Genomic DNA, 24,751 nt, shown 5'->3' on the forward strand with positions numbered 1-24,751 from the left:
AATCATCAGGAGGCCCCCAGGGAGAGGACTCCTCATGAACAAGCCAGGGGTGCCATGGGCCACTGCGTCTCTCCTCTAGAGCATCTGCTTCTGAGGCTCACGGGGGAAGCCTTGGGCTTGGTTTCATAAGCGGAGAGGTATTTCCTTACAGCTTCTCCAGACCCTCAGCCCCAGCCAGGGAAGAAAGTGCACAGGAAAAGGAACACAGGTGTCCTGTACAGCCAGGTATAGAAGAACCTAGATTGGTTTTTGGAGCCTGGGGCAGAAGTACCCAGGACCAATACTTTTTAAAAAGCCATTCTTGCCATTTTTAAGTGTACAGTTCAGTGGCATTAGGTCCATTCATATTGTCATGCAACCATCATCACCATCTGTCTCCAGAACATTTTTCATCTTGCAAAACTGAAACTCTGTACCCAATAGGCACTAATTCCCCATTCCCTCCAGCCCCTGGCAATCATCATTCTTTCTACAGCTAAAAAGTTGACTACTCAAGGTATTTCATTTAAATGGAATCATATAGTATTTGTCCTTTTGTGTCTGGCTTATTTCACTTATCCTAATGTCCTCAAGGTTCATTCATGTTGTGGCATGTGTTAGAATTTCCTAACTTTCTAAGGCTGAATATTATCCCATTGTATGTATATATTCCATTCACCTGTTGCTGGACACTGGGGTTGCTTTCACCTTTTGACTATTGTGAATAATGCTATGAGCATGGGTGTACAAATTTCTGTTTGTGTCCTTGCTTTCAATTCTATTGGATATATACTCAGATGTTGGATTGCTAGAATGATATGATATGATAACCTTATTTTTACTTTTTTGAGGAATCCCATACTGTTTTGCATGGCAGCTGTACCATTTTGCATTCCCACCAGCAGTGTACAAGGGTTCCAATTTCTCCACATCCTCATCAACACCTGTTATTTTCTGTGTGTGCACATTTTAAACAGTAGCCATCCTTTGCAGTGGCAAGTCATTGTTTTTTTATTTTTCTGGCAATAATTAGTGATGTTGAATATCTTTTCATGTACTTATTCATCACTGGTATATCTTCCTGGGAGAAATTTCTGTTTAAGTCTTTTGCCCATTTATAAATGTAGTTTTTTGTTGTTGTTGTTGTTGAGTTGCAGAAGTTCTTTATATAATCTGGATATTAACCCTTAACCCTTCTAATACATCTTTAAGTATCTCCTAAGCTTGACACCCTGGGCATGCCGAGTCCACAAAGCAGTGGCTCTCAACCCTAAGGGAACATCAGAATCACTAAGTTTGTTCTTCATTTTTTTTTCCCCGAGATAGGGTCTCGCTCTTTTGCCCAGGCTGGAGTGCAGTGGTGTGAACACAGTTCACTATATAGCCTTGAACCCTCAGCCTCAAGCAATCCTCCCATCTCAGCCTCCTGAGTAGCTGGGACTACAGGTGCACGCCACTATGCCCAGCTAATTTTTTTCTTTTTTTCATGAAGGAGCTTAAAAATACACTGATGCCCAGGTCCTTGGCAGCTGGATTAATTGTTCTGGGGTGGGTATGAGGCACCAGTATCTTTAGAAACCTCCTCCAGGTGGTTTCCAAGGTGCATCCAGAGTTGGAAACCACTGCTACAAAGGCTTGCCTCTTGGGAGGTGCTGCCCTCCACCACCTGCTGCTGTGAAAGTGAGAGGGGACTGTGGCAAGGCAGGACTAGGGCTGGAGGGCCCAATCCCGGTGAGAAGCCCTAAGATGTCAGGGTGGCAGTAAAGTAGCAGGAAAGGCAGCCCCACCCCAATTCTGTCACACAGCCCCACTCGTTTTCACCAACCCCATCAGGAATGACACCAAGACATATTAGGAGGAAATAACCAACCACTGCTCCCACAGAAGGCAGAGGAGGGAAGAGCAGAGAGGAGCCCTAGCACTACCCAGAAGCCCAACAGGTGTTGGGAGCCCTGGTCTGCGCCAGCTCTGCCACAGACTCCCTGTGGCTTCCAGGAGGTCACCTTGCTTTCCTGAGCCTGAGTATTGCCCTGGAAGAGAGGAGACCAGGCTAGTGCAGTGGTTCTCAACCCTGACTGCACCTTAGATTCACCTACGGAACACTTAAAAATACTGACCCCTCAGGCCCCATCCAGAGATTCTGATTCCATTTGTTCTAGGTGGGGTCTGGGCACTGCCATTTGGAAAAGCTCACAGATGATTCTTATGTGCAGCCAGCGTTGAGAACCCTGTTCTAGTGGATCATCAAGAACCATCCTGTGGTTCTCTTGCCCCCACAGCTGGGGTGATGGTCATGGCCTGAGCACTCACGAGGTACTTAGCCATCACACATAGTCCCTGTTTCACACAGCCTGTGAGAGTGCTGACTTGGTGCTCTCTGCAAATGCTAAGAGGATCAGTTCTCTTATAGGAATTGAAGAGGAATTGATTCCAACCTCCTGACACCAGATGAGACCATTCTGTCCTATTCCACAACCCCCAGAGGAACATTTTATTCTCAATCTAGTTGTGCATAACTTATAAGGTAAAGCACCCACTGGAGACAAATTACTGCTGAGAGAAGAAAAGGCGGTTTGCCAGCAGGCAGCCAGCTGGAATAAGAGAAGGAACAGCTTATTGGGTCTTAGCTAAGGCCAACATTCTGGGCAGACCCCAGAGAGAGAGGGAAAGGGTTTTGAGGCTGGGCCATGTGCATGACTGCACGTACTTTCAAATGAGGTCTAGTTAAGGGCATAAGGAATGCTCCATGGAGAATGCAGAGTTAGGTCCCCTTTTTTTTTTTTTTTTTTGAGACAGGGTTTTACTCTGTCACCCAGGCTGCAGCACAGTGGTGTGATCATGGTTCACTGCAGCCTCAGCCTCCTGGGATCGAGTGATCCTCCCACCTCAGCCTCCCGAGTAGCTGGGACTATATAGGTGCACACCACCCACCTGGCTAATTTTAAAATTTTTTGTAGAGACAGGGTTTCACCATGTTGCCCAGGCTGGTCTCAAACTCCAGAGCCTGAGCAATCCACCTGCTTCAGCCTCCCAAAGTGCTGGGATTATAGGAGTGAGCCACCGCGCCTGGCCGACTTAGGTCCTTGACTACCGGGAGTTGAGGACCTCTGTATTCAGAGCTCACATGGGTGAGAAGATAGTAAGACCTCACAAGTTGCCATTTGAAGGCTCAGCATAACTGGCCTAACCTAGGGGAAACAGGAACCAACCTGGAAATGAAAAGAGCTAGGGAAATCGGTGATAGGCACTGCTGGTACCTTTAAGAAGCTATGCTGGTTGGCAGAGTTAACTGGAAAGTTCTATGACAGCCTCCCTCCCAGTTTTGTCTCTTGCCTCTATTTTCCATTCCTGGTCTGCAGCTCCTATTTTTAGTTAAATCTCCACTAATCTGTCCTATAGTAGAGAGAACCCCCAGTCCTGTGCAGTTCTTACCCTGAATGCTTCCACCTCCCGCCTCGGGATCACAGATTGACTCTGACACTGCTCTCTGATTTTCCACCTTGGCTTTGCTCCTGCCAAGTTGCACATGTGGCAGCCCCAGCAGGGAGGGAGTGCACATTTCACCCAGCCTCGGGCTAGGAGGCCAGGTCTAGGTCAGGAAGTCTCATCTTCCCTTGAAGCTGAGTCCCTCCTGATGAAAACGACCCACACTTGGGGATCCAAGGAACGTTAGCCTTTTGCCACAAATGAATTGCTGTGCTTGGTTTCCTCTGCAGATGGGTCTCTCAGCTGGACTTGTGGGAGTGTGTAGTTATTTTGCTGGATAATCTATGGCAAATAATATAATAGCAAAAACTTATCATGACAACTAAGGTTCATTGAATGCCAGGCACTGATGTGTTTTGTCTCCGTTACCTCATTTTACCCTCACAATAATCTACCTTCTGTGTACCCTGTTCTCTTGGTTAGACCTCAAGTGGAACCAGATTCCTCAGTTTTCTTGATTTTCCTCTTGTGCCTGCAATTTCAAATTCCCAAACAACTTCCTGACATAGTCCCTCCTTAGTCCTCAGAGGACAGAGGGGAAAGCAGGCAATGACTAAATTGGGAGTGGAGAGCGCGAGGAGAATGAGGGCGGCGATTTTAGCTGACATTTTTCTCCTGGTGGGAAAAACCTGGCAGGCTGGATGCAGCACAAACAATGCAGCCTGCTGCTGCCATCTAGTGGAGGAAAGGAAGTCAGGCTTTGGAGGTAGACCAGATGGCACTCCAGACACCAGAGCGTTTTAAACATGTTCTCAGTTCACGGCAATTATCAGGAAGCCTGCAGCAGGTCTCCATGCTGACCCTCATCCCCATCTTCCTCTCCTAGAAATATCTAGCACACGTCTGCATAGAAGGCATCTCTGCTGCTGATGATCTGGCCAGTTACAAAAATAAGCCCAGAACTACAGCCTGTCTTTGGCTTCCCCAGTGTAAAATGCTTGGCTGCAAGGCCTCTGCCACTTGGACTTCACAAGTCAGTGGATCTCAAACTCAAATGTGCATCAGAGCCACCTGGAGGGCTTGTTAAAACACAGACTGTTGGGACCTACCAGTTCTGGAGGAGTGGGGGTTCTGATCATTTGTGTTTCTTTCTTTTTTAAAATCAAATGAAAAAAAAACTTTTTTGAGGCAGGACCTTGCTCTGTCACCCAGGCTGGAGTGCAGTGGTGCAAGCATGGTTTACTGCAGTCTTGTCCTCCCAGGCTCAAGTGATCCTCCTACCCCAGCCCCCAACTGAGTAGCTGGGACTACAGGCGTGCGCCACCATGCCTGGCTAAATTTTTTTATTTTTGTAGAGATGGGGGTCTCACTATGTTGCCCAGGCTGGTCTCAAACTCCTGGCCTCAAGCCAGCCTCCCAAAGGGTTGGGATTACAGGTGTGAGCCACTGTACCTGGATTTTTCTTTTAACTTTGATTTTTTATTTTTAGAGGTGGGGTCTTGCTGTCAGCCAGGTTGGAGTGCAGCAGTGCAATCATAGCTCACTGCAGCCTCAAACTCCTGGGCTCAACTGATCCTCCTGCCTCACCGTGCCCCGAGTAGTTGGGACTACAAGTGCACACCACCTTGCCCAGCTAATTGTTTTAATTTTTTTTTTTTTTTTTTTTTTTTTGAGACAGTCTCACTCTGTTGCCCAGGCTGGAGTGCAGTACACAATCTTGGCTCACTGGAACCTCACTGCAACCTCAGCCTCTCGGGTTCAAGTGATTCTCCTGCCTCAGCCTCCCAAGTTGCTGGGACTAGAGGCATGTGCCACCTTGCATTTTTAAATTTTTGTAGAGACAGGGTCTCACTATGTTGCCCAGGCTGGCACCTGCATTTCTAACAGGTTCCCAGGGCATGCTGATATTACTAATCCAGAGACCAACCCTAAAGAACCACTGTCATGAGGAGTTTAGTCTCCCTGGCATGAGAAAAAGTGAGTAAACAGGCATGTGAAGGGAACACAGAGCTTACATACAATAAAAGCCAAGGCTAGAATACTTTATCTGTTGAAGGCACATGAAGGAGTCATGGACCTCAAACCCTGGCCGGGCTGAGGGCAGGATCAGATCTGACTCAGCTGTGGCTCCTCCCTGGGTGTGCCTGGTGTCTCCAGGTCAGCATGAGAGTACTTGGTGAGGGGTCAGAGAGCCAGAAGTTGCTGTGGAGGGGAGTGGGTCAGTGGAGAAAGGATGAGTCTAAGCCATATTTGGCCAAAGGTAGAAGAGGACTTTTCCGAATGTAGTGTGATACGATGAGAAAACCGGAAGAGACCTTAGACGTTACTTAATTCAACCTTCATTTCTAAGATGAAACTGACTCACGAAGGCTAAATGACCTTCCCAAAGTCACACACAGTTACTTGGTAGCTCTTCCTCTCCAAGTTCCCAACCCATTCACTTCACAATCAGGTCCCAAAGAAACCCCACAGGGTCAAAATGGGTGCACGAGACAGGTCGCTTCCATGGTGGTCTTCAGCTAGTCAGGCCAGCGCTCATGGCCTCCTTGGTCTGTGCCTCCCACCCACTCTGTTCTCCTACCTTTCACCAAGGGGAAGAAGCAGTCCATCTCCACGCTGCTTCGGGAGTGTGAGATGCACAGGGCGCTGCTGGGGACCAGGCCCTCCAGGGGCGGGCTCCGTTCTGTGGTGCGGACCAGACACCAACCAGGCCGCTCGCTGGGCCGCTCCAGCAGCTCCACCGTCTGCCCCACCTGGATGGTCAGCTCGCTGCTGTGGCCCGCACTGAAGTCCTGGAGGACTACTGTCAGCTCACATCCGCCAGAGAGCTTTGGTGGGTGGTGGTGGAGGGAGTAGAACAGGAGGGCAGGAGGAGGAAGGGGGAGAAATATGAGAGGGTTGGTGAGAGGGGACAAAGAATGTGTGAGACCAGAGGTAAGGAGGAAGAGAAGGGGGAAAAAGGGGAAAAATGGTGTTTAGGGCGGAGAGACGGCAGAAGATGAAAAGGAGAGTTGAGAACAGGAAAGAAAACAAGAAAAAAATGTAATTAGCACAGTGCTATATTCAATCACTCAGGCTTTCTAGCTGTAGCCACAGTCTGAAGCCTGCCCAGAACCAGGGCTTTGATTCTAATTCCTCTTGCTTCGTTAGAGCTCATTATTCCTTTGCCAAGCTTCAGCTAATTGTGCCATTAAACCCCTTCCCTGTATGCCCCTTTACTCCTTCCAAGGGTTTTACCCTGTGCTCTGTCCCTGCCCTGACTACGACCCTCAGACTCCTATTGTATGGGCATCTATTCTAACTCACCCCTCCCACTAGATTCTCACTAGATGATAGGGGATAATGGAAGAGACAACCTTCCTTCCTTCTAACCCCTGCAACACCTCCCATCCCCACCTCTTACTGGAGCCATCAGCCTAAAATTGAGGCTACGAGGACTACAAAAAGAATGAGGCTTCAATTCAAAGGCAGAAGTAAAGCAATGTCTGTCTGGGAGGGGAATAGCCTCCAAGGCTCAGGCACTAGGGACTGGGAGGAAGCATGAGAAGGGAGACGGGCCACTTCTTCCTTAGGAACATACCCCCAGCCCTCACGCTCCATGCCGGCTTCGCTCCACACCGCCTTTTTCCTACTTCACTGATCCTGTTGCAGAACCAATAAAAGGGGCTGACAGGAACAACCCCTACTGCTGAATGCTGGGAGTTCTCACTTTTTCGCCTTGGGGATTTGGCCCCACTTCCCCCCTTTCCTCTGGCTTCATATTTCCATGAGAATCCATTTGGTTATTAGTTTGTCTCATAGAACTAAGTACAGTCTCCCTCTTGGAAGAACAGCTGCACTGAAGGGCAGAGTGACAGGTAGGGAAGGGAAGGAATGAGGAGGATGAGGCCCAGCTTGCTAGCCTGTTATCCTCTAAAGTTCACCCCAAAAGCAGTTTGGAGGCAAAGTCCCTGCACCACCTCCAGGGAAGCGACTTCAGTCTGTGCATCTCTGATGTAAGCCTTCAGGGCCCAAATTTTCTGCATCAGTGGCCATATGAATGCACTTGTCCAAACATGTTGTGTAGCCATTTCACACACATTCTGGGAAGCTTCTGCCCAACGGCATACACAGTGAACGTCACAGTGAGTAGAGAATTAACAGTCCCACCAGGACCAAAAGCTCAGCATTCAGGACTGTAAGAAATTTCCAGTAAAGGGACTTCGATTTCAGAGGGGGCTTGAAAAGGTTAAAATAATGCATCAGACTGATGTTGGCAATATGCGTCACCACCAGTCACAGGGCAGGGGGTCTGTGCTAACCACATTCCCACAGGACTGCCATTGGGATCAGATCAGGAAATCTGCAGGACAGAAGGTAGAAGGTGGAAGGAGACAGAAGGGAATATTTTTCCATTTAACTCTCCTGGTCCCATTAAATGCACAGTCTTCACTCCCCCACTCTCCTGGTGCTATCCTCCTTAAAAACATCATATAGAGAAGGATTTTGTGGGATGGAGACCCCTCAAATCTCTAGAGTACTTTTACAGTTAGCAAAACACCTTTACATTAATTATCCACTTGGTCCTCACAATAACCAGGTAGTACTATCATCTCCATCTCATACATCAGGAAATTCAAGCTCAGAAATGTCAACATCGGTGGTTCGGCACTGAGTGTACACAAAAATCATGTAGAGAGCTTATAAAATGAAGATTCCCTAGCAGTTCCTTCTCTTGCTCCACCCCTCAATCACACATCATGATTCAGTAGGCCTGGGTCAGGGCCTGGGAATGCCTTCCACTGCCCACAGACCGGGTCTCGTTCTGAACCCCAGGCTGGAATGCAGTGGTGCAATCTTGGCTCACTGCAGCCTCTACCTCTCTGGCTCAAGTGATCCTCCCACCTCAGCCTGCTGAGTGGCTGGGACCATAGGTGTGCACCACCTCACCCAGCTAATTTTTAAATTTTTTTGTAGAGACATGGTCTCACGATGTTTGTCTTGAACTCCTGGGCTCAATTGATCCTCCTGCTTCAGTCTCCCAAAGTGCTGGGATTCAGATCCCAAAGTGCTCTGTAATACATTTCATATTTTGACCAGGGAACACTACATGTGAATAGATATATCACTGAAACACAAGCTCAACTCTGACATTCTATGTTTTTCTCAATTGCTGTTGACATCCCACTAATTTGATTCCAACTCACTAATGGACTATGTAGAATGCCGGCCTAGATGACTGACATTCTTTCTAATTGAGAGATTCTTTATCACTGAGCTTCTGCATCTCAGTGGAGCTGCTCCTCTGTGACAATGCCAGAGGCTCAGGGTTGCTTCTTGAGGCCAAGCTCACACATAGCAGGGGATGCAACTTGCAGCCCTTTTAGGGCAACATGGTTGAGTCCAGGGATGAGTGTAGTCCTTTTGCAGACTGTTAGAGCAGAAGGGGCCTGAAACTCTAGTTGCAAACGGCCCAGCATGGCACCCAGATACAAGACCCACTGCCCCCTGGGGCGGGTTACAATCAGACCCATGGGCTGGACAGAAGAGGGTAAAAAGCCAAGCTTGTGTCTCTGCAATTAAAGACACAGTTCCTGGCGAGAAGCCTGGATACGCCACTAGATGGCGGTATTTGTCTTCTGTAGGCTGCCTAGTCCAGACAAAGGAAGAAGCGGAAACAAGATCAATGGGCAATTTCTTCCATGCTCACATGTTATAGATAACCGGGCTCAAGCTTTACATGCAGCCCAAAAGCCATTATGGTTCAAATACAGGATGAATATCCTGGTTCACTTCACCTCAATGGCTTGATCAAAAAGATTTACTACACCAGGTCCCTACCCTGGCAAGAAGTGAATTCCAAAGAACGGCCAACAAGGGAGGGTGCTGGGGAAATGGTTTGAGGGGTCAGGCAGAGCTGCTCCTGCAACAGTCCCTTCTCATCCTCTCCTCCAGGGAAGCTGTAGGGTGAGATTCTAAGACCAACGTTATTCCTGCTCAGAAGATGCTGGGAGCTGAGTAGGCAGCACAGAATCTCAGCATGCATTCAGGTTAGGTTTTTGATTCTTCTCTGATCTTGTACCCCTGCTTCTGGAATCTTCTCTCATCTTATTCCCCTCACTGTATCCTCCCACTCCAGCAGCAAGTCCCTATCTGGCCTTTCATGCCTGAGTCTTGGCCCCCTTCCCGGGAGCGCTCAGATATTTTCTCTGCCTAGTTCCCTAGAACGCCGCCTAAGGCCTGCTAAGCCTTCTTGATGCTAATTGTCTGCCTGGCTTCCCACCCAAGTGCCTGCTGCTGAGTCACCATCCAACTCCCTGTCCTTACTTTCCCAGTCTCTCTCCTTTCTGGGTCCTCGCCATTTCCAGTGGGGCCTGTGCCCCTGCTGACCAATCCCTGGGTGGACGTGGCCTCCCTGCCCTCCGCAATGCTTCCCAGAGGGGCAGAAGGAGCTCTTCCCGTCCTCACTTTCCTTCGGCTCTGCAGTGATAGCTGTGTTGGCTTCTTTCCAGCATGAACTGCTACATACACAGGGGACATTTCGTAACCACTCTTTGTAACTCCATCTGCATTTTCAAAGTTCTCGCATTCACCAGAAATGATCACTTTCATTTATGTCTATTTTTACATGATTAATATTTGGAGATTAACTGAACCTCCTTCTTGTATACACTGTGTGAGCTAGATTGTCCCTGTGAGCTTCCCCACATTATGGAAAAGACACAGTTATTATTCCCTGATGGTTTCCCAATGGCATCCAGAGAGTGAGGACAGGACCCCTGAAGAATTCTGTTGTCATTTCAGAGCTTCCATTTGTGCACCTCTGTGTCTCTGCTCCATTCTCCAAGGTAGCAGAGCCTCATTTAGGGCATGGGCTCTACAGCTTCTCACCAGCTGTGTGACCAGGAGCAATTTACTTCACCTCTTTGTCTCAATTTCTTCATCTGTCAAATGGGGATAATGACAGTACCTACTTCATAGCTTGTTGTGAAGATTAAATGAGATAATATTAAAGCACCTAGGATAGTGCCTTAAGCAGAGAGAGCTAAGTGATTGTCTAAAAAATAAGTTCTGGGCCAGGTGCAGTGGCTTGAGCTTGTAATCCCAGCATTTTGGGAGGCCAAGTGGGGTGGATCACTTGAGGTCAGGAGTTCCAGACCAACCTGGCCAACATGGTGAAAGCCTGTCTCTACTAAAATTACAAAAAATTAGCCGGGTGCGGTGGGGCATGCCTGTAGTCCCAGCTACTTGGGAGGCCGAGGCAGGAGAACCATGCAAACCTGGAAGTAGAGGTTGCAGTGAGCCGAGATCATGCCACTGCACTCCAGCCTGGGTGTCACTGTGAGACTCCATCTCAAAAAACAAAGTTCTGGAGGTATTAGTGAATTATTATTTAAATTTGGGAGGAAAGGAGTACAGAAGAAATTTTAAACATCAATTTTGATGGCATGTTGTTTGGTAACAGACTGTATCAACTGTATACATGCACATACATTATTATGTAAATGAATCTTTTTTTTTTTCTTAAAGTCATCTTCATGGAGTTTTGCCCTAACTAGAAGAACTGACCCTGAGGCTCACTAGGGAAGGTGACTCAGACCTCCCTCAGATCAGCACATACTTTTCCTGTTATAATAAAAACAAAGGAATGGTGGGACCGAGGATTCCCTTATGCAACATGAGGATTCACTCTTGCCTCTTCATTCCACATTGCTTTCCAGGAAGCTTCCCTGTGAAGAAACCCCTTTACCCCAGAGTCTGATACCTGCCCTCAATACTTGCCAAATGAGCCTTCTAGTAACTGTGATACTGACTTCTGACACTGCTTTGCAGAGCACTTGGATCTGATACTCTTGACAGAGGGGGAGCTGTGCCCAAGAGCGCCCATCAGATAAGTCTGACCTCCTCCTCCTCCCCTGGCTGCCCGCCCGCCCGCCAACTTCTTCCATCTGATCATCTGATTCCTCCACAACTCTTAGCCAGCCCGAGGCACCAAGTTCACATAAATTAACATCTACATATGAACAGCCTCACAGGCAGCCAGAGCTGGCTGGCAAAAAATATAAAGCTGGAGCATATCTACTTGGCATGGTTTCAAGGGCACCGTGAGGTCCTGCCAACTCCTGTGCAAAAACTGTCTTTCTCTCCTCCCCCTAACACTCCCTGCACCTGTTGCTAATGCCTGGCATTTCTTCATCAGAAAGTGATTTCATCTAATTAGGTAATGTCCCTTAGCATGAAACACCTCAAAGCAGAATATAATGATTCCTTTCCAAATGCAAAAATATGAGCTGCACCACACGAGTTACTTTAAGCATGAAAATGCTCATAATAGCATTTTTTCAAATGAGGAAAATTTTACAATAACATAACCCCCCTCCAATACTAAAATATAAAAATCTAACCAGTGGGAAGTGGGTGAGGGTTAAAAAGTTACCTGTTTGAAAGGCCGGGCGCGGTGGCTCAAGCCTGTAATCCCAGCACTTTGGGAGGCCGAGACGGGCGGATCACGAGGTCAGGAGATCGAGACCATCCTGGCTAACACGGTGAAACCCCGTCTCTACTAAAAAATACAAAAAACTAGCCGGGCGAAGTGGCGGGCGCCTGTAGTCCCAGCTACTTGGGAGGCTGAGGCAGGAGAATGGCGTGAACCCGGGAGGCGGAGCTTGCAGTGAGCTGAGATCCGGCCACTGCACTCCAGCCTGGGCGACAGAGCATGACTCCGTCTCAAAAAAAAAAAAAAAAAAAAAAAAAAAAAGTTACCTGTTTGGTACTATGCTCACTATCTGGGTGACGGGATCATTTGTACCCAAAACCTCAGCATCACACAATATACCTAGGTGACAAAACTGCATGTGTAACCCTTGAATCTAACATAGAAGTTGAAATTATTTTAAAAACCTATCAGGAAGGGAATTAAAAACCTAACAGGAAGAGAATTACTCACTAAGTGAGTAATTATGCAGCCATTATTTATAAAACTTTGTAATAGCTTAAAGACTACTTATATAAAGTAAAAAAAAAATTTAAAGGACAAGATGTACAGTTGTATATATAACTGTGTGAACATCATCAACAACTTAGCAACCCTATTCATAGGAAACAAACAGAAAGAAAACTGGTGGAAATGTTAACACTGGTATTGTTAGGTGGTGCACTCTGGGTAATTTTCCCTCCGGCTTTCTAATCTCCAGTATTGCCCAGTGTTTCTCACATAAGTGCTGTTTTATAATGAAAGTAATGATAACATCAACAATAACAACCTCTAAAACAAATCAACAAAGGTAATGGGAAAAATGCAAATATTTCAAGGAGGCATAATGGTTTGAGGGGAAAAATGGGACAGTGATGGGCAGTTTCCAGTTTTGCTCTAGGGCCACTATAGAAGCTTCAGGAAAGCCCCAAATTGCTGATGATGCTTTAGCATAGCTGCTTCAAATCCTTCCTCTACTAAACCTCTGTCCCCGCCCTGCTATAAAACTCTGAAGGGCTCTCCAGAAACTAGGTTCCTTTAAAAGAGCTTAGAGCTGTGCTTTTATCTTGAATTGATTATAATTTTTTTAGCAAATGTGTAAAGCATTGTCTGGCATTTAGGAACATTGTCGTGGAGCTCTGGGATTACATCAATTTGTATATTGGAAGTCCATGGAGCTGCCAGGTCCAATTAAGAGGCTAACGCTTACAATTTACTTTATTTTTGCTCGCTGGAACTGTGGCTTCTACTAACTGCAACTGAAGGAGCTATTTGGTTTAGCTGTTTCCCATGGTGCGTAAATGAGCACCGTGGTCTCCTGGTCTTGTAGGTCTTGTGAACTGCATAGTAATTAATAGTGGGAAGAATGCAGGAGTGGGAATCAGGAGGCCTTGGTGCTGGTGCAGGTTTCATCCATGTATGACACTCAGCAAGCCCCTTCCCTTCTTCATACCTAAATTTCCTCACATTTAAGATGAGGAAATTGTACTCCAGGGCCACTTCCAGTTTTAATAATTGATAAATAGAGTAGTTTCTCTATTGACTCTCCGACACAGTGCGATTGAATTTTCTTGAGCACTTACCATTAATGTGTTGCCTTGTTTACTTAAATTATGTGTTACTCTTATCCGATGTAAGATCCAGAAGAGCAGAGCATTTTGTCTTGCTCATGGTCATATCTCTCGAGTTTAGAGCAATGCCTGGCATACAGCAGGTGATAAATATCTGTTGAATGCGTGAGTGCATAAATTCCATGAATTATTGCCTGATATATAACTGAGATGCCTAGTTACATTGTCTGAGAGTTCTCTCCCATTGGCTGCCCACCTATTCCTATTAGTGTCTTGCAGATAACTGTTAATTTTTTTTCTGAGCCCCTTTCAACCAAATTTATCTTGCCCTTTAATCATGTGGCTATATCTCCATGAATTCCTAAACCTGACAAAAACAACATAAGGTGTTAGTGAGGGGAGACATAAACCCACAAGAACAAAGAGAATGGGAGGTAGTGAACAAGATAACTTATTTATTTATTTACTTATTTATTTATTTTTGAGATGGAGTCACGCTCTGTCGCCCAGGCTGGAGTGCAGTGGTGCGATCTCAGCTCACTGCAAGCTCCGCCTCCCAGGTTCACGCCATTCTCCTGCCCGGCCGAGAACTTTTTTTTTCTTTAATGGCAGAAAGCAGATGCAAGAATGATACTGACTTGGTAGAATGAGAAGACGAGATTCAAGTTCCTGCCAGTTATCTCTGCCCAACCCTCAGACAGGTCCAGGGAGTGGAAGCACCAGACGGCACTGAGGGTGGAACTACAGGTGGGGCTAAAACAGGAAGATGGGACCCCTAGATCCCTCTTCTATCCTATGTGCACTTTCCTGAAAAATGAAATGCAGTGAAGGCTTAAATGTAGAATGGAGAGATGGCTAGTATCCTTGTCCCTCTTGGATCCCAGAATGCTAGCAGCCACATATAACATGTTAGGGAGATTTTAGAACCATTCATGGGAGAAACCAAAAGATGTACAGATACTCAAGTACTGGCCTTTAGAGATCCCTCTCTGCTCCCAAAACCTCCAGTGCCCCGCCAGATCACTTCACAGTGAGAACGTTAAGTCAACAAGTTCCTTTCTTTACGCAGAATATCGAGTCAGCCTTTGTGCCTCAGTCATAAATGTGAATATTCAGCTATAGATTACCAGACTTTTCAGAAAACCCCCCTTAACAGAGACCAAAATAAATAAACAGAAAAAGGACCAGGAACTTGGAGGAAACAAAATGCAAGCAGGACAATAAAACATCAGTAACACGATAAAATCCTCAGAAAGATAAGAGAGGATATTGTATCCATGAAAAAAGAACAAGCTGTTACATAAAGGGAAAAAGTTGTAGAATGAGACAGAGCTCTCAGAAGTTAAAAATATTATGGCCGAATTGAAACATTTCATAGATGAGTTGCAAGATAATGTCAAGGAAATTTTCCAGAAAATGGAACAATAACACTGAAAAAGGAGAATGTAATCTGAGGGCCTTTTGGTCAAGTTGAGCATGTAGCCTACTAAAAACCCCAACTTAATTCACAGGGGCTTCTCAAACCTCCACCTCCCAGGTCAAGTGGTTCTCTTGCCTCTGCCTCCCAAGTAGCTGGAATTACAGGCGCGTGCTACCAAACCTGGCTAATTTTAGTATTTTTAGTAGAGACGGGGTTTCGCCATGTTACCCAGGAGGCCTTGGTGCTGGTGCAGGTTACCCAGGCTGGTCTCGAACTCCTGGGCTGAAGTGATCCTCCCACCTTGGCCTCCCAAAGGGCTGGAATTATAGGCGTGAGCCATGGTGCCTGGCCTCTGCCTGTTCTTTATCTCTGTACTCCCTGTCTAGGCTTCAGAGAACATCTAGACTAGACTCTGACTCAAGTTTGGGTGAGGAGGGCAGAGCCATCCTCTCCTCAGGGAAAGAAGAGGCAGTAGTAGCAACTGGTGTTTATCCTCCCTTCTATCTTCATCTCATTGCCCCTGGGGAACCCACACAAGCTGTCAATAGAGATGCGGCTAGGAGGATTAAACCCCTGGCAATGAACTTTGCCTCTGCAAAACTGCCCCTCAGCCTGGAGGTAACTGTCCAACTGTCCTGTCTACAGGGAAGCATCTCCTGGCTCCTTTTGCCTAACTGAGGCTGTCTATATTGCTGTTTTGATTGTGCTTGCGCAGGAAGGCATTTCCTGCAACACACCCTATAGCTTGGGAAGGAGAAAAGAGCTCATAGACATGATTCTGAAAATCCCAAGGCTACCTGCAGAAGAGGGAGGAGAGGTGGCTGCGTGAAACCTGACATAAAAAAGAGCAACTCATGGTTAGAGAGAGATAAGAAGTTATGGGCTTCTCTGAAAGCCCCAGGCATTCCTGCAAATTGTCTACTGTGTGGACTGTGCAACACTGGAAAATTGAACTTCAGAGGAAACCAGGCCAAAGACCAGAGACAATTTTCATGGAAGTGCAAAATGTCATCAAACCTCAATTATTCAGATGTGGGTAATCATTTCCCTTTCTATGGATTACTGGGTCTGGAGCTAGGCTGCTTAGGTATGAATCTGTCTCCATCGCTACTAACTGTATTATCTGGAGCAAGTTAATTAGTCTTTCTTTGGCTCATTTTCCTTATCTGTAAAGTAGGAATCATATTAATTCCTGCCATATAGAGTTGTTGGAAGGATTACATTAACACAGGTAAACCCTGACGTGCATTACATGCTTAATAAATGTTATCTATTGTTTATCCAGTAATAACTTGGCATGCACTCAAGATGTGTTTTCTTGCACTGATGTCTTGTGTCGAGGGAGTAGAAATCCATTTCCAGGGCTGGGTGCAGTGGTTCATGCCTGTAATCCTAGCATGTCAGATCACTTGAGGTCAGGAGTTCAAGACCAGCCTGGTCAACATGGCGAAACCCTGTCTCTACCAAAAATACAAAAATTAGCCAGGCGTGGTGGCATGCGCCTGTAATCCCAGCTACTCAGGAGGCTGAGGCAGGATAATCACTTGAACCTGGGAGGCGGAGGTTGCAGTGAGCAGAGATTGCAGCATTGCACTCCAGCCTGGGTGACAAGAGTGAGACTCCATCTCAAAAAACAAACAAACAAAGAGAAATCAATTTTCAAAGTCATAATGACATATATTGAGATAATCTGGCAGACTAGAAAGAAAAAAAAAGTAAACTATTCCCAAACCCAGGGTTCAAAGATTTAGTACCCTAAATTTAGGCTATAATTTCCCTTTGTAGGGCCATGGATGTGACCTTCTGCTCTTCCTATACTGGGCATCCTAGAGAAACAACAGACTGGAATCAGACTGGGGAAGAGAATTCTTGGAACTGGTTGCCAAATCAGGGCAGATAACACACATTTATTTACACTGTGGTTGTAGGGTGGAGGTTAAGCTATCCAGTCACACATAGAAACCTGGCAAAGTAATTCCTGGAAAGAGGCCAAGCTCTCCTCTGGTTGACCAGGAAACTCTGATTGCTCTAATTATTGTTAGGTAATCTGGGGACAGGCAGCCTGTCTTCCAGGACTGGAGATGGGAAGAGGGCACAGGCGGAGCACCTGAGAGGGGAACAACCTGCCTCTGTAAGGGGTCTGGCTGGGAGCAGAGTGCCTTACAGATTGATGTTCAGAAGAAAGAGTACATTCTAAACGCTTTGATTCAGAAAGCAAATACTCCTGGTCCCTGTCTCTCAGGCCAGAAGAAATGTCAGCAGACATCTTGTTAATTTTTCATCTTCAGGCAGACTAAGATAATAATTAACAGCTGTATGGCCCTTTATAGTTTATAAACTCTTTCATAGACATCATCTGACCCTCATAGATCTCATAAGGTTGGCATTATCATCTGATTTTATAGATGAGGAAATTGAGGCTCAGAGAGGTGAAATGACTAGCTAAAGGTTGCATCCTAATAACTAACTGCAAAGGCAGGACTCCAAGCCTAGTGAGTCCAGCCTCCTCATCCATGCACTTATTCTTCTGGGTCAGCTGCTAAGCTCCACCAGCATGAGGCCATCTCCAGCTGTGCTGGCACCACCTCAGATCCAACACATATGCCCAGCAATGAGTAGAAGTGGCAGCAGCAACAGAAAGGGTTCCCAGCATCTTAAAGCATCTTCATGTCAAGTTTTTGCCCTTGGCAAATTACTATTAGGGTTTCCCCTTCTCCCTGACCTTATCTTCTTCAGCGTAAAGGTAGGCCTTTATCTATGACCCCATACTTTCCATTTGCTCAGGTTAACCCACTTACTGGGTGAGTCCTAATGTGATTTTCTGCTCCCATCAGCTATTGTTGGTTGGTTTTGCTTTGGGACTGACTGCTATCCCATGCTTCACCTCCGGTTCATGACATCATGCCTCCTTTATCTCCTCCTCTCACCATCCTCTCTGGATACCAACTATCACTACATGCCCTCTAGACAACACTTTGTACTGTTCCTTTGACCATGTGCATGTGCATGATTTATGATCCAGCTCCATCTTCTTTGGGGTTTTTTTTTTTGAGACAGAGTCTTGCTCTGTCACCCAGGCTGGAGTGCAGTGGTGCGATCTCTGCTCACTGCAAGCTCTGCCTCCCGGGTTCACGCCATTCTTGTGCCTCAGCCTCCCGAGTAGCTGGGACTACAGGTGCCCACCACCAGGTCCGGCTAATTTTTTGTATTTTTAGCAGACACGGGGTTTCACCGTGTTAGCCAGGGTGGTCTCGATCTCCTGACCTCATGATCCTCCCGCCTCGGCCTCCCAAAGTGCTGGGATTACAGGTGTGAGCCACCGCGCCCAGCCTTAACTTCTTAATTTTCAATTCATACCAGCTCTCCAGGGACAAAAAGAGCAAAGGCAGAGGTCTAGTGGCACTAAGTAGCCACTAGAGGGAAGCAAAAGCTAGGCTTTTCTAAAGGAAACACGTGCTTGGGTTCCTTGATCAGAAGACTGTTCCCATAGAGACTCACTACCCTGACTAGGGCAAACACCAGCCCGCAGAGGAAATATAAGACAAAAAAAAAAAAAAATGCATACAGTAGGTGGCATATATTGGGGGCTCAACACGTTTCCTGGGTGAAATTCCTAATTTTAGAAATGAGAAAGCAGAGACTATGGCAAGTAATGGAATCTGAGCACAAAACTAGGTAGTGTCAGGGCCCAGTCTTGCAGATTCTCTTTCCCTCACCCTGCACCAGGCCTCTTCCTCTTCCTCCCTCCCGGCTCCCTCCACTATAGCTCAGCCCAGATGAACTACCTGTCCCTCCCAAACTCAAAACATTTTTGGAGAAACCATAGTCATTTGAGACTCTTTTCTCTACCCCTTATATCTGATCTATCACTTAGTCCTGCAAAGTTATTAAGTCTTTCCTTTGTCTCTTGGAAGCCCCTATGCCCATCCAGGTGTTTATCACCCGCCTCTACATTTCTGCAGGTGTCTCCTCGTTAACTGGTCTCTCCCACTCTCCATTCTCCTCATAACACTCTCTTATTTCAGAATTTACATGGGCTCTGCCACCCTCATCCTGGCATTCAAAGCCCTTTGTAACACTTCCCCACCCACTTCTTCAACCTCAGCGTTCACTACTTGTCTGTGTATTTTATCTGCTTGATCTCTTGAGGCTGCCCCAAATGTGTCCTGGCCATTTCTGCCTCTGGACTTCTGTGGATGGGCAATATTCCATCTCAGTTGTTTCCCTTTTCCTCTCCAGACCCTGTCTTTCCCACTTTTGGAGGTCAAGTACAACTCTTAATTCCCCACCTCTCTCACATTCTTTGGCAGTGATCTCTACAGTGATGTCCTCTTCCTGGGACTAATTTTGTTCATCCTACACATTTTAACACTGAAGCAGTGAGAAGGACATATTTTGGATGGCTTGTGTGTATATATGTATATATTATAAAACGTGTGTGTATATATGTGTATACTATAAAGCTAAAATAAAACAGGATTCCCTATTTGGCCTACTGAATAGTCATTTTTAGAGTGGCTTCTAAGTTTTATCACTTTTCTCCTATTTTATGGCATTGTTTCAACAATAAGGCATCCCAGAGCTCTGTGTTTGGCATTAGTCAGAAGGACGTGTGTGAGAGTGTGTGTGTGTGTGTGTGTGTACACGTGTGTGTGTGTTGGCTTCTTGGGGTTTTCTTTCCTTAAAAAAAAAAAGCCAGTATTTCTAGTCCATAATCTGTGTTTCAGTTGGCAGTGGCAAGATAGAGGAGGCTGAGGGAATCGGTAAGTCTAGGAGCTCACTAGACTACATCATGGTGATTTATAATCTGGGTTTTGAACTCAGCAGCCCTGAGTTTGAATTCAAGTTCCACCACTGACTAGTGTGTTACTGTAGAAATGTTAAAGATGTAAGTTCTCTTTCTAAGCTTCAGTTCCTCGTCAATAATATTAGAACACAATCAGTTCAGTTCCTCACTGAAAAAGATTAAGATACATACCAACTTAATAGGGCTGCTGTTTCAATTAAAGATTATCATGCATGGGACCAGGCACGGTGGCTCATGCCTATAATCCTAGTACTTTGGGAGGCTGAGGCAGGCAGATCACCTGAGGTGAGGAGTCTGAGACCAGCCTAGCCAAGATGGTGAAACCTCGTCTCTACTAAAAATACAAAAATTAGCCGGGCGTGGTGGCACATGCCTGTAGTCCCTGCTACTTGGGAGGCTGAGGCAGGAGAATCACTGGAACCCAGGAGGTGGAGGTTGCAGTGAGCTGAGATTGTGCCACTGCTCTCCAGCCTGGGCAACAAGAGTGAAACTCCATCTCAAACAAAATAAAACAAAAAGATTAGAATGCATGTGAACACTTGATACCTATTTAATGGCTGTTGTTATTATTTGGTGTGATTAAGTCACTGAGGGCACATGGAATACTCCCTTCTAGACCCTCTGTCTGTCCCACTGTCCTGCTGAATGGCTCAGTGGTGCTGAGCAGAGAGGTTTCAGAAGAATTGGACAGTTTTGCCTTCCATTTGATAGCTGTAAGAGATGGGAGCTCGATATTATGGGAGATAATTAAACTGTTGGTCCCATTAGAATATTTGGGCTAGATTTAAGATTTAATAGCTATGGCATAATACAAAGTCAAGATGGCAGACCGTCCAAAAACTGGGAAGAGAGGTTAATTTTATCCTCCTTTAAATGTAAGTCAACCATACCAATATGGATTGAGAGCAGTCAGATAGTTTCAGAGAAAGCAGAGAAAGTTCTACTTATAAATTTTTACAATTCGTTCTTTCCTGTACCCCTTCCCCTGTAGTTAGGAGTTTGGTAGCTAGAAAGAGTCAGCTTGACTTGAAATATGTCCTGGACAAAATATTATAACAAAGAAAGTGAGCAAGGACTTGGTGATGAAAGCTCAGGCCCTTGGGAACACCAACCACGCTCGCTGAGAGTTCCTTGTGGCAGTGCTTAGATGGACAGCAAATTTCTTTTTATCTTTAGGAAAAAACAGAACCTGGAGGAACACTTGGGCAAGTTATAGAAAACCTGGCAATTGCCCCTGGGAGAAGGCTCCTATGCCCCCATTTTAGCAAACAGGGAGAAGAATGAGCTCTTAGCTATGGAGATACTTAATAGTATCAACCTCACAACATGTTTGGTATAGGTAAGAGAAAAAAAAGAGAGTTCCCTGCTTGAGCCCAAAAGTTTGGGGTACTTAGGGGAAGGGGGGTGGCTAGGGGGTGGGGAGGGGCACAACCATAACCAGCATCATGATAGGGGAGCCACATTGTGACCATCAGATATCCTTTCTCCCTTCCTGCTCTCCTGGGACTTCAGCTACAGGCAATGTATTGGATTTCAATCTAGAGACAGTCACTCTGGGTACAGGTTGGGCATGGTGGCTCATGTCCTACAACCCTAGCACTTTGGGAGGCCCAGGCAGGAGGATTGCTTCAGGCCAAGAGTTCAAGATCAGCCTAGGCAACACAGCAAGACTCTGCCTCTAGAAAAATAAAAAAAAATTAGTTGGTATGAGCCTGTAGTACCAGCTACTCAGGAGGTTGAGGTGGGGGGATTGCTTGAGCCCTGGAGTTGGAGGCTGCAGTGCCACTGCACTCCAGCCTAGATGACCAAGTGAGACCTTGTCTCTAAAAAATACTAAATAAATAAAAATTATTTTGACCTGGCACAGTGGATTATACCTTCAATCCCAGCACTTTGAGAAGCCCAGGCAGGAGGATAGCTTGAGGCCAGAAGTTCGAGGCCAGCCTGGGCAACACAGTGAAATCCTTGTCTCTATAAAAATAAATAAATAAATGAAATTTAAAATAAATTAAAATGGAATTGAAAAAAGAGGTGCTCCTCTCCCAGTGCTTTGACCACCCGTCCTGGAGGGTTTTCATCGACTTCAAACAAATTTGGTTTCTGAAAGGAAGAGACTATGTAGAAAATTCTCCTTTAAGGCTGACCTCAAGTTCTTTGTTCATTCCTTCACTCATTTGTTCATTCAACAAATCTGTGTGAGTATTCTGCCTCTGGATTCAGAGCCAGGACAGAATACAGTTCCCAAATACCTGCCCCAAGCCCACAGACATGTATCCCCAGCATATATGGGCCAGGATGTCTCTGTATTCTTGAAGTTCTCCCACGGCTGAGACCTTCCTAAACTGCATTTTCACCAGCTTCCTCTACCTGCTTCTCATCTCCTTGAAAAGGCTTCACTAGACTCTGAGACCTACAAGAGATCCTTCCAAGACACTCCCTACCTCCTTTCAGCTGCATCTAAGATGGATCCACACTGGGCACTTTGGGCTCTAAGACCATCCCCTATATTGTGAGGGTAAGGCTTCCATGGTGAAGGAGGCATTCGGATTTTGTACTTCTCTTTCCCTAATCCCCAACCCAACTTCCACAACAACCCTCTTCTATATTGGAGTCCATATGAAGTCACTGTTAAAATTACCACAGCCTGCCTGCCTGCCTTCCTTCCTTCTTTCCTTCCTTCCTTCCTTCGTTCCTTCCTTCCTTCCTTCCTCTTTCTTTCCTTCTTTCTCTTTTTCTCTCTCTCTCTCTCTGTCTTTATTGACATAAGGTCTCACTCTGTCACCCAGGCTGGAGTGCAGTGGCATGACCACAGTTTATTGCAGCCTTGACCTCCCAGGTTCAAATGATCCTCCCAGCTCAGCCTCCCAAGTAGCTGGGACTACAAGGTACATGCCACCATACCTGGCTAATTTCTTTCTTTTTTTTTTTTTTTTGAGAGATGGGGGTCTCACTATGTTGCCAGAGCTGGTTTGGAACTCCTGGGCTCAAATCTGCCCACCTCCCAAATTACAGGGATTACAGGTGTGACTGGCCATAGCACTGCCTTTCAATCACTAAGCACTTTGACAAAGTAACAGAGTTGTCAATAAAAAGGACAGTGGTGGTTATCTTCTTTTGAAAATGGCCATTTTATTTAAAAAATGGGATTAGTGGCTAAGTGCCTTCCCTTTCCCATGGTAAGTTACTCTCCAGGTTTTCTAGTTGCTTCTGTTTACATTAAGGGAACTAGAACAAGGGAGACAACTTAAGGGAAAAAATCCTGTGTGTGATCTCTGCTTTCTCAACCATAATGCATCTCTTTTCTCAGTCACGTGTCGGCGGGGCTATGTTCTAAGCTTGGGCTGAGAGATTTCAGAGTTAAGACAGTTGCTGTCCCTATCTAAAATAACGTTCCTTTGGAGAGGTCTGGGCTCTCTAGGACATCCAAGAAGCTCCATCAAAGTGAGGCTGTGGCATAAAGTCTCAGCCAGCATCCCATACCTTCCTTAATGGGGACACTGAACAGAGGTTAAATGACACATCCACCCTCACAGCAGGTGGGGCCCAACCCCCTGCCCTGGCCTCTGGGCCGAGGTCATTGAGACCCAGCCCAGAGACTCCATCTCTTCTAGCAAAGGACAGGAAGCAGAGGTCCCTCACCCCCGGGCTTCAGGACAGTCAGGTCCCTGTGTGAGCTTCCCACACTGCCTACAGTTGCTGCCAGCAGCAATGAAATGGATTCTTGAAAAAAATCTCAGCATATAAGATTTGAGAAAAGAAAAATACCCTACACATCAGGGAACCTTGAAATTATAGCAAGAAATTTATGATTCATTCCCTAGGCATAAAACTACTGTGTTACAGCCACTACTAATGCCACTGAATTTCCCAGGGTCTACTGTTGACCTCAGGCTCGCCAGCAAAGGAGGCAGAACGCAAGAGACCTCAATATTTAGAGGGTTTTACATTTCCTATACAAAAAGAGAGCAAATGAAGAGTGAAGAGCTAGCTGCTACAGTAAAAGAGGTAGGATTATTGGTCAATGTGTAGCAAATCAAATGTTAGGTAATATAGGAATTGTGGGAACCTTCCTGGTATCACATATTCTTAAATGCAACAAGATCATAGAGAAAAAACATGGATATCACTCCTAGCCTTAAAATTTAAGTGGGTTCCCTTTGTGTATAATAAAATCCTAACTCCTTCACAAACATCCTCTAGTACCTGCCTTTCTGATCTCACCTTCTTCCACAGCAACTACAGTCTACAGGCCCAGCCACACAGTGGCTTTGGCCAGCTTCCCTTCTGCCTAGAGCACCCTACCCTCCAGTCCACATCTGCCAAGTTGCCCTGCCCCTTTAGGATTGAGCTCAATTTCTATACTAACTGATTAATTATCTTATTGATTCATTGAACAATACTTACGAAGTGCTTATTATGTGCCAGGCAGTCCTTTAGGCCCTGGGGATACAGCACTGAACACAACAAACACTTCTGCCCTCATGGAGTTTGTATTCTTGAGGAGGTAATCAAGATAATGGCAAAATCATCAAGATGTTACCTAGTGAGATATATAGATGTAGATATATAGATATAGATATATATAGTTTTGTTTTGTTTTGTTTTGAGATGGAGCTCTGTCGCCCAGGTTGGAGGGCAGTAGCACAATCTCCTCTCACTGCAACCTCTGCCTCCCGGGTACAAGTGATTCTCCTGTCTCAGCCCCCCGACTAGCTGGGATTACAGGCACCCATCACCAAGTCCGGCTAATTTTTGCATTTTTAGTTGAGACAGGGTTTTGCCATGTTGGCTACGCTGGTCTCGAACTCCTGACCTCAGGTAATCCACCCGCCTTGGCCTCCCATAGTGCTGGGATTACAGGCATGAGCCACTGCACCTGGCCCCCTTGTGATAAGTATTGAAGGGAAAAATAAAGCAAGGAAAGGGTATGAAAAGTGCCAGGGTGCATGTATGGTAGTAGAGTGGTTTGCATATCTTCTGCAAGGCTTTACAAACCGCATGGCTACAGAATTGTTTCCTTCCTTCATGTTCCCAATGCACACGATAGTTTCCTTTATTACAGTATTTAACATAAGCTTAGGTACCTCCATGACAAT

At 46.0% G+C, this 24,751-nt stretch overlaps 1 protein-coding gene across 34 annotated transcripts in view; it reads right to left on the minus strand.

Moving 5' to 3' along the window:
* The window catches only part of KALRN (kalirin RhoGEF kinase), a 694,928-nt gene that overhangs the window by 153,801 nt on the left and 516,376 nt on the right, over nucleotides 1–24,751 (minus strand). For all 34 annotated transcript variants that reach the window (XR_012431622.1, XR_012431621.1, XR_012431625.1 and 31 more), the window contains one exon: nucleotides 5,987–6,233. Coding sequence is in view for 27 of the 34 variants with exons in the window: in XM_015446332.4 (XP_015301818.2) it covers nucleotides 5,987–6,233 (247 nt within the window). In the remaining 7 variants the exon portion in view is untranslated. The remainder of the gene's footprint in view (nucleotides 1–5,986; nucleotides 6,234–24,751) is intronic.

The sequence above is a fragment of the Macaca fascicularis genome, chromosome 2, assembly GCF_037993035.2.
Source record: "Macaca fascicularis isolate 582-1 chromosome 2, T2T-MFA8v1.1".
Classification (NCBI taxonomy): domain Eukaryota; kingdom Metazoa; phylum Chordata; class Mammalia; order Primates; family Cercopithecidae; genus Macaca; species Macaca fascicularis.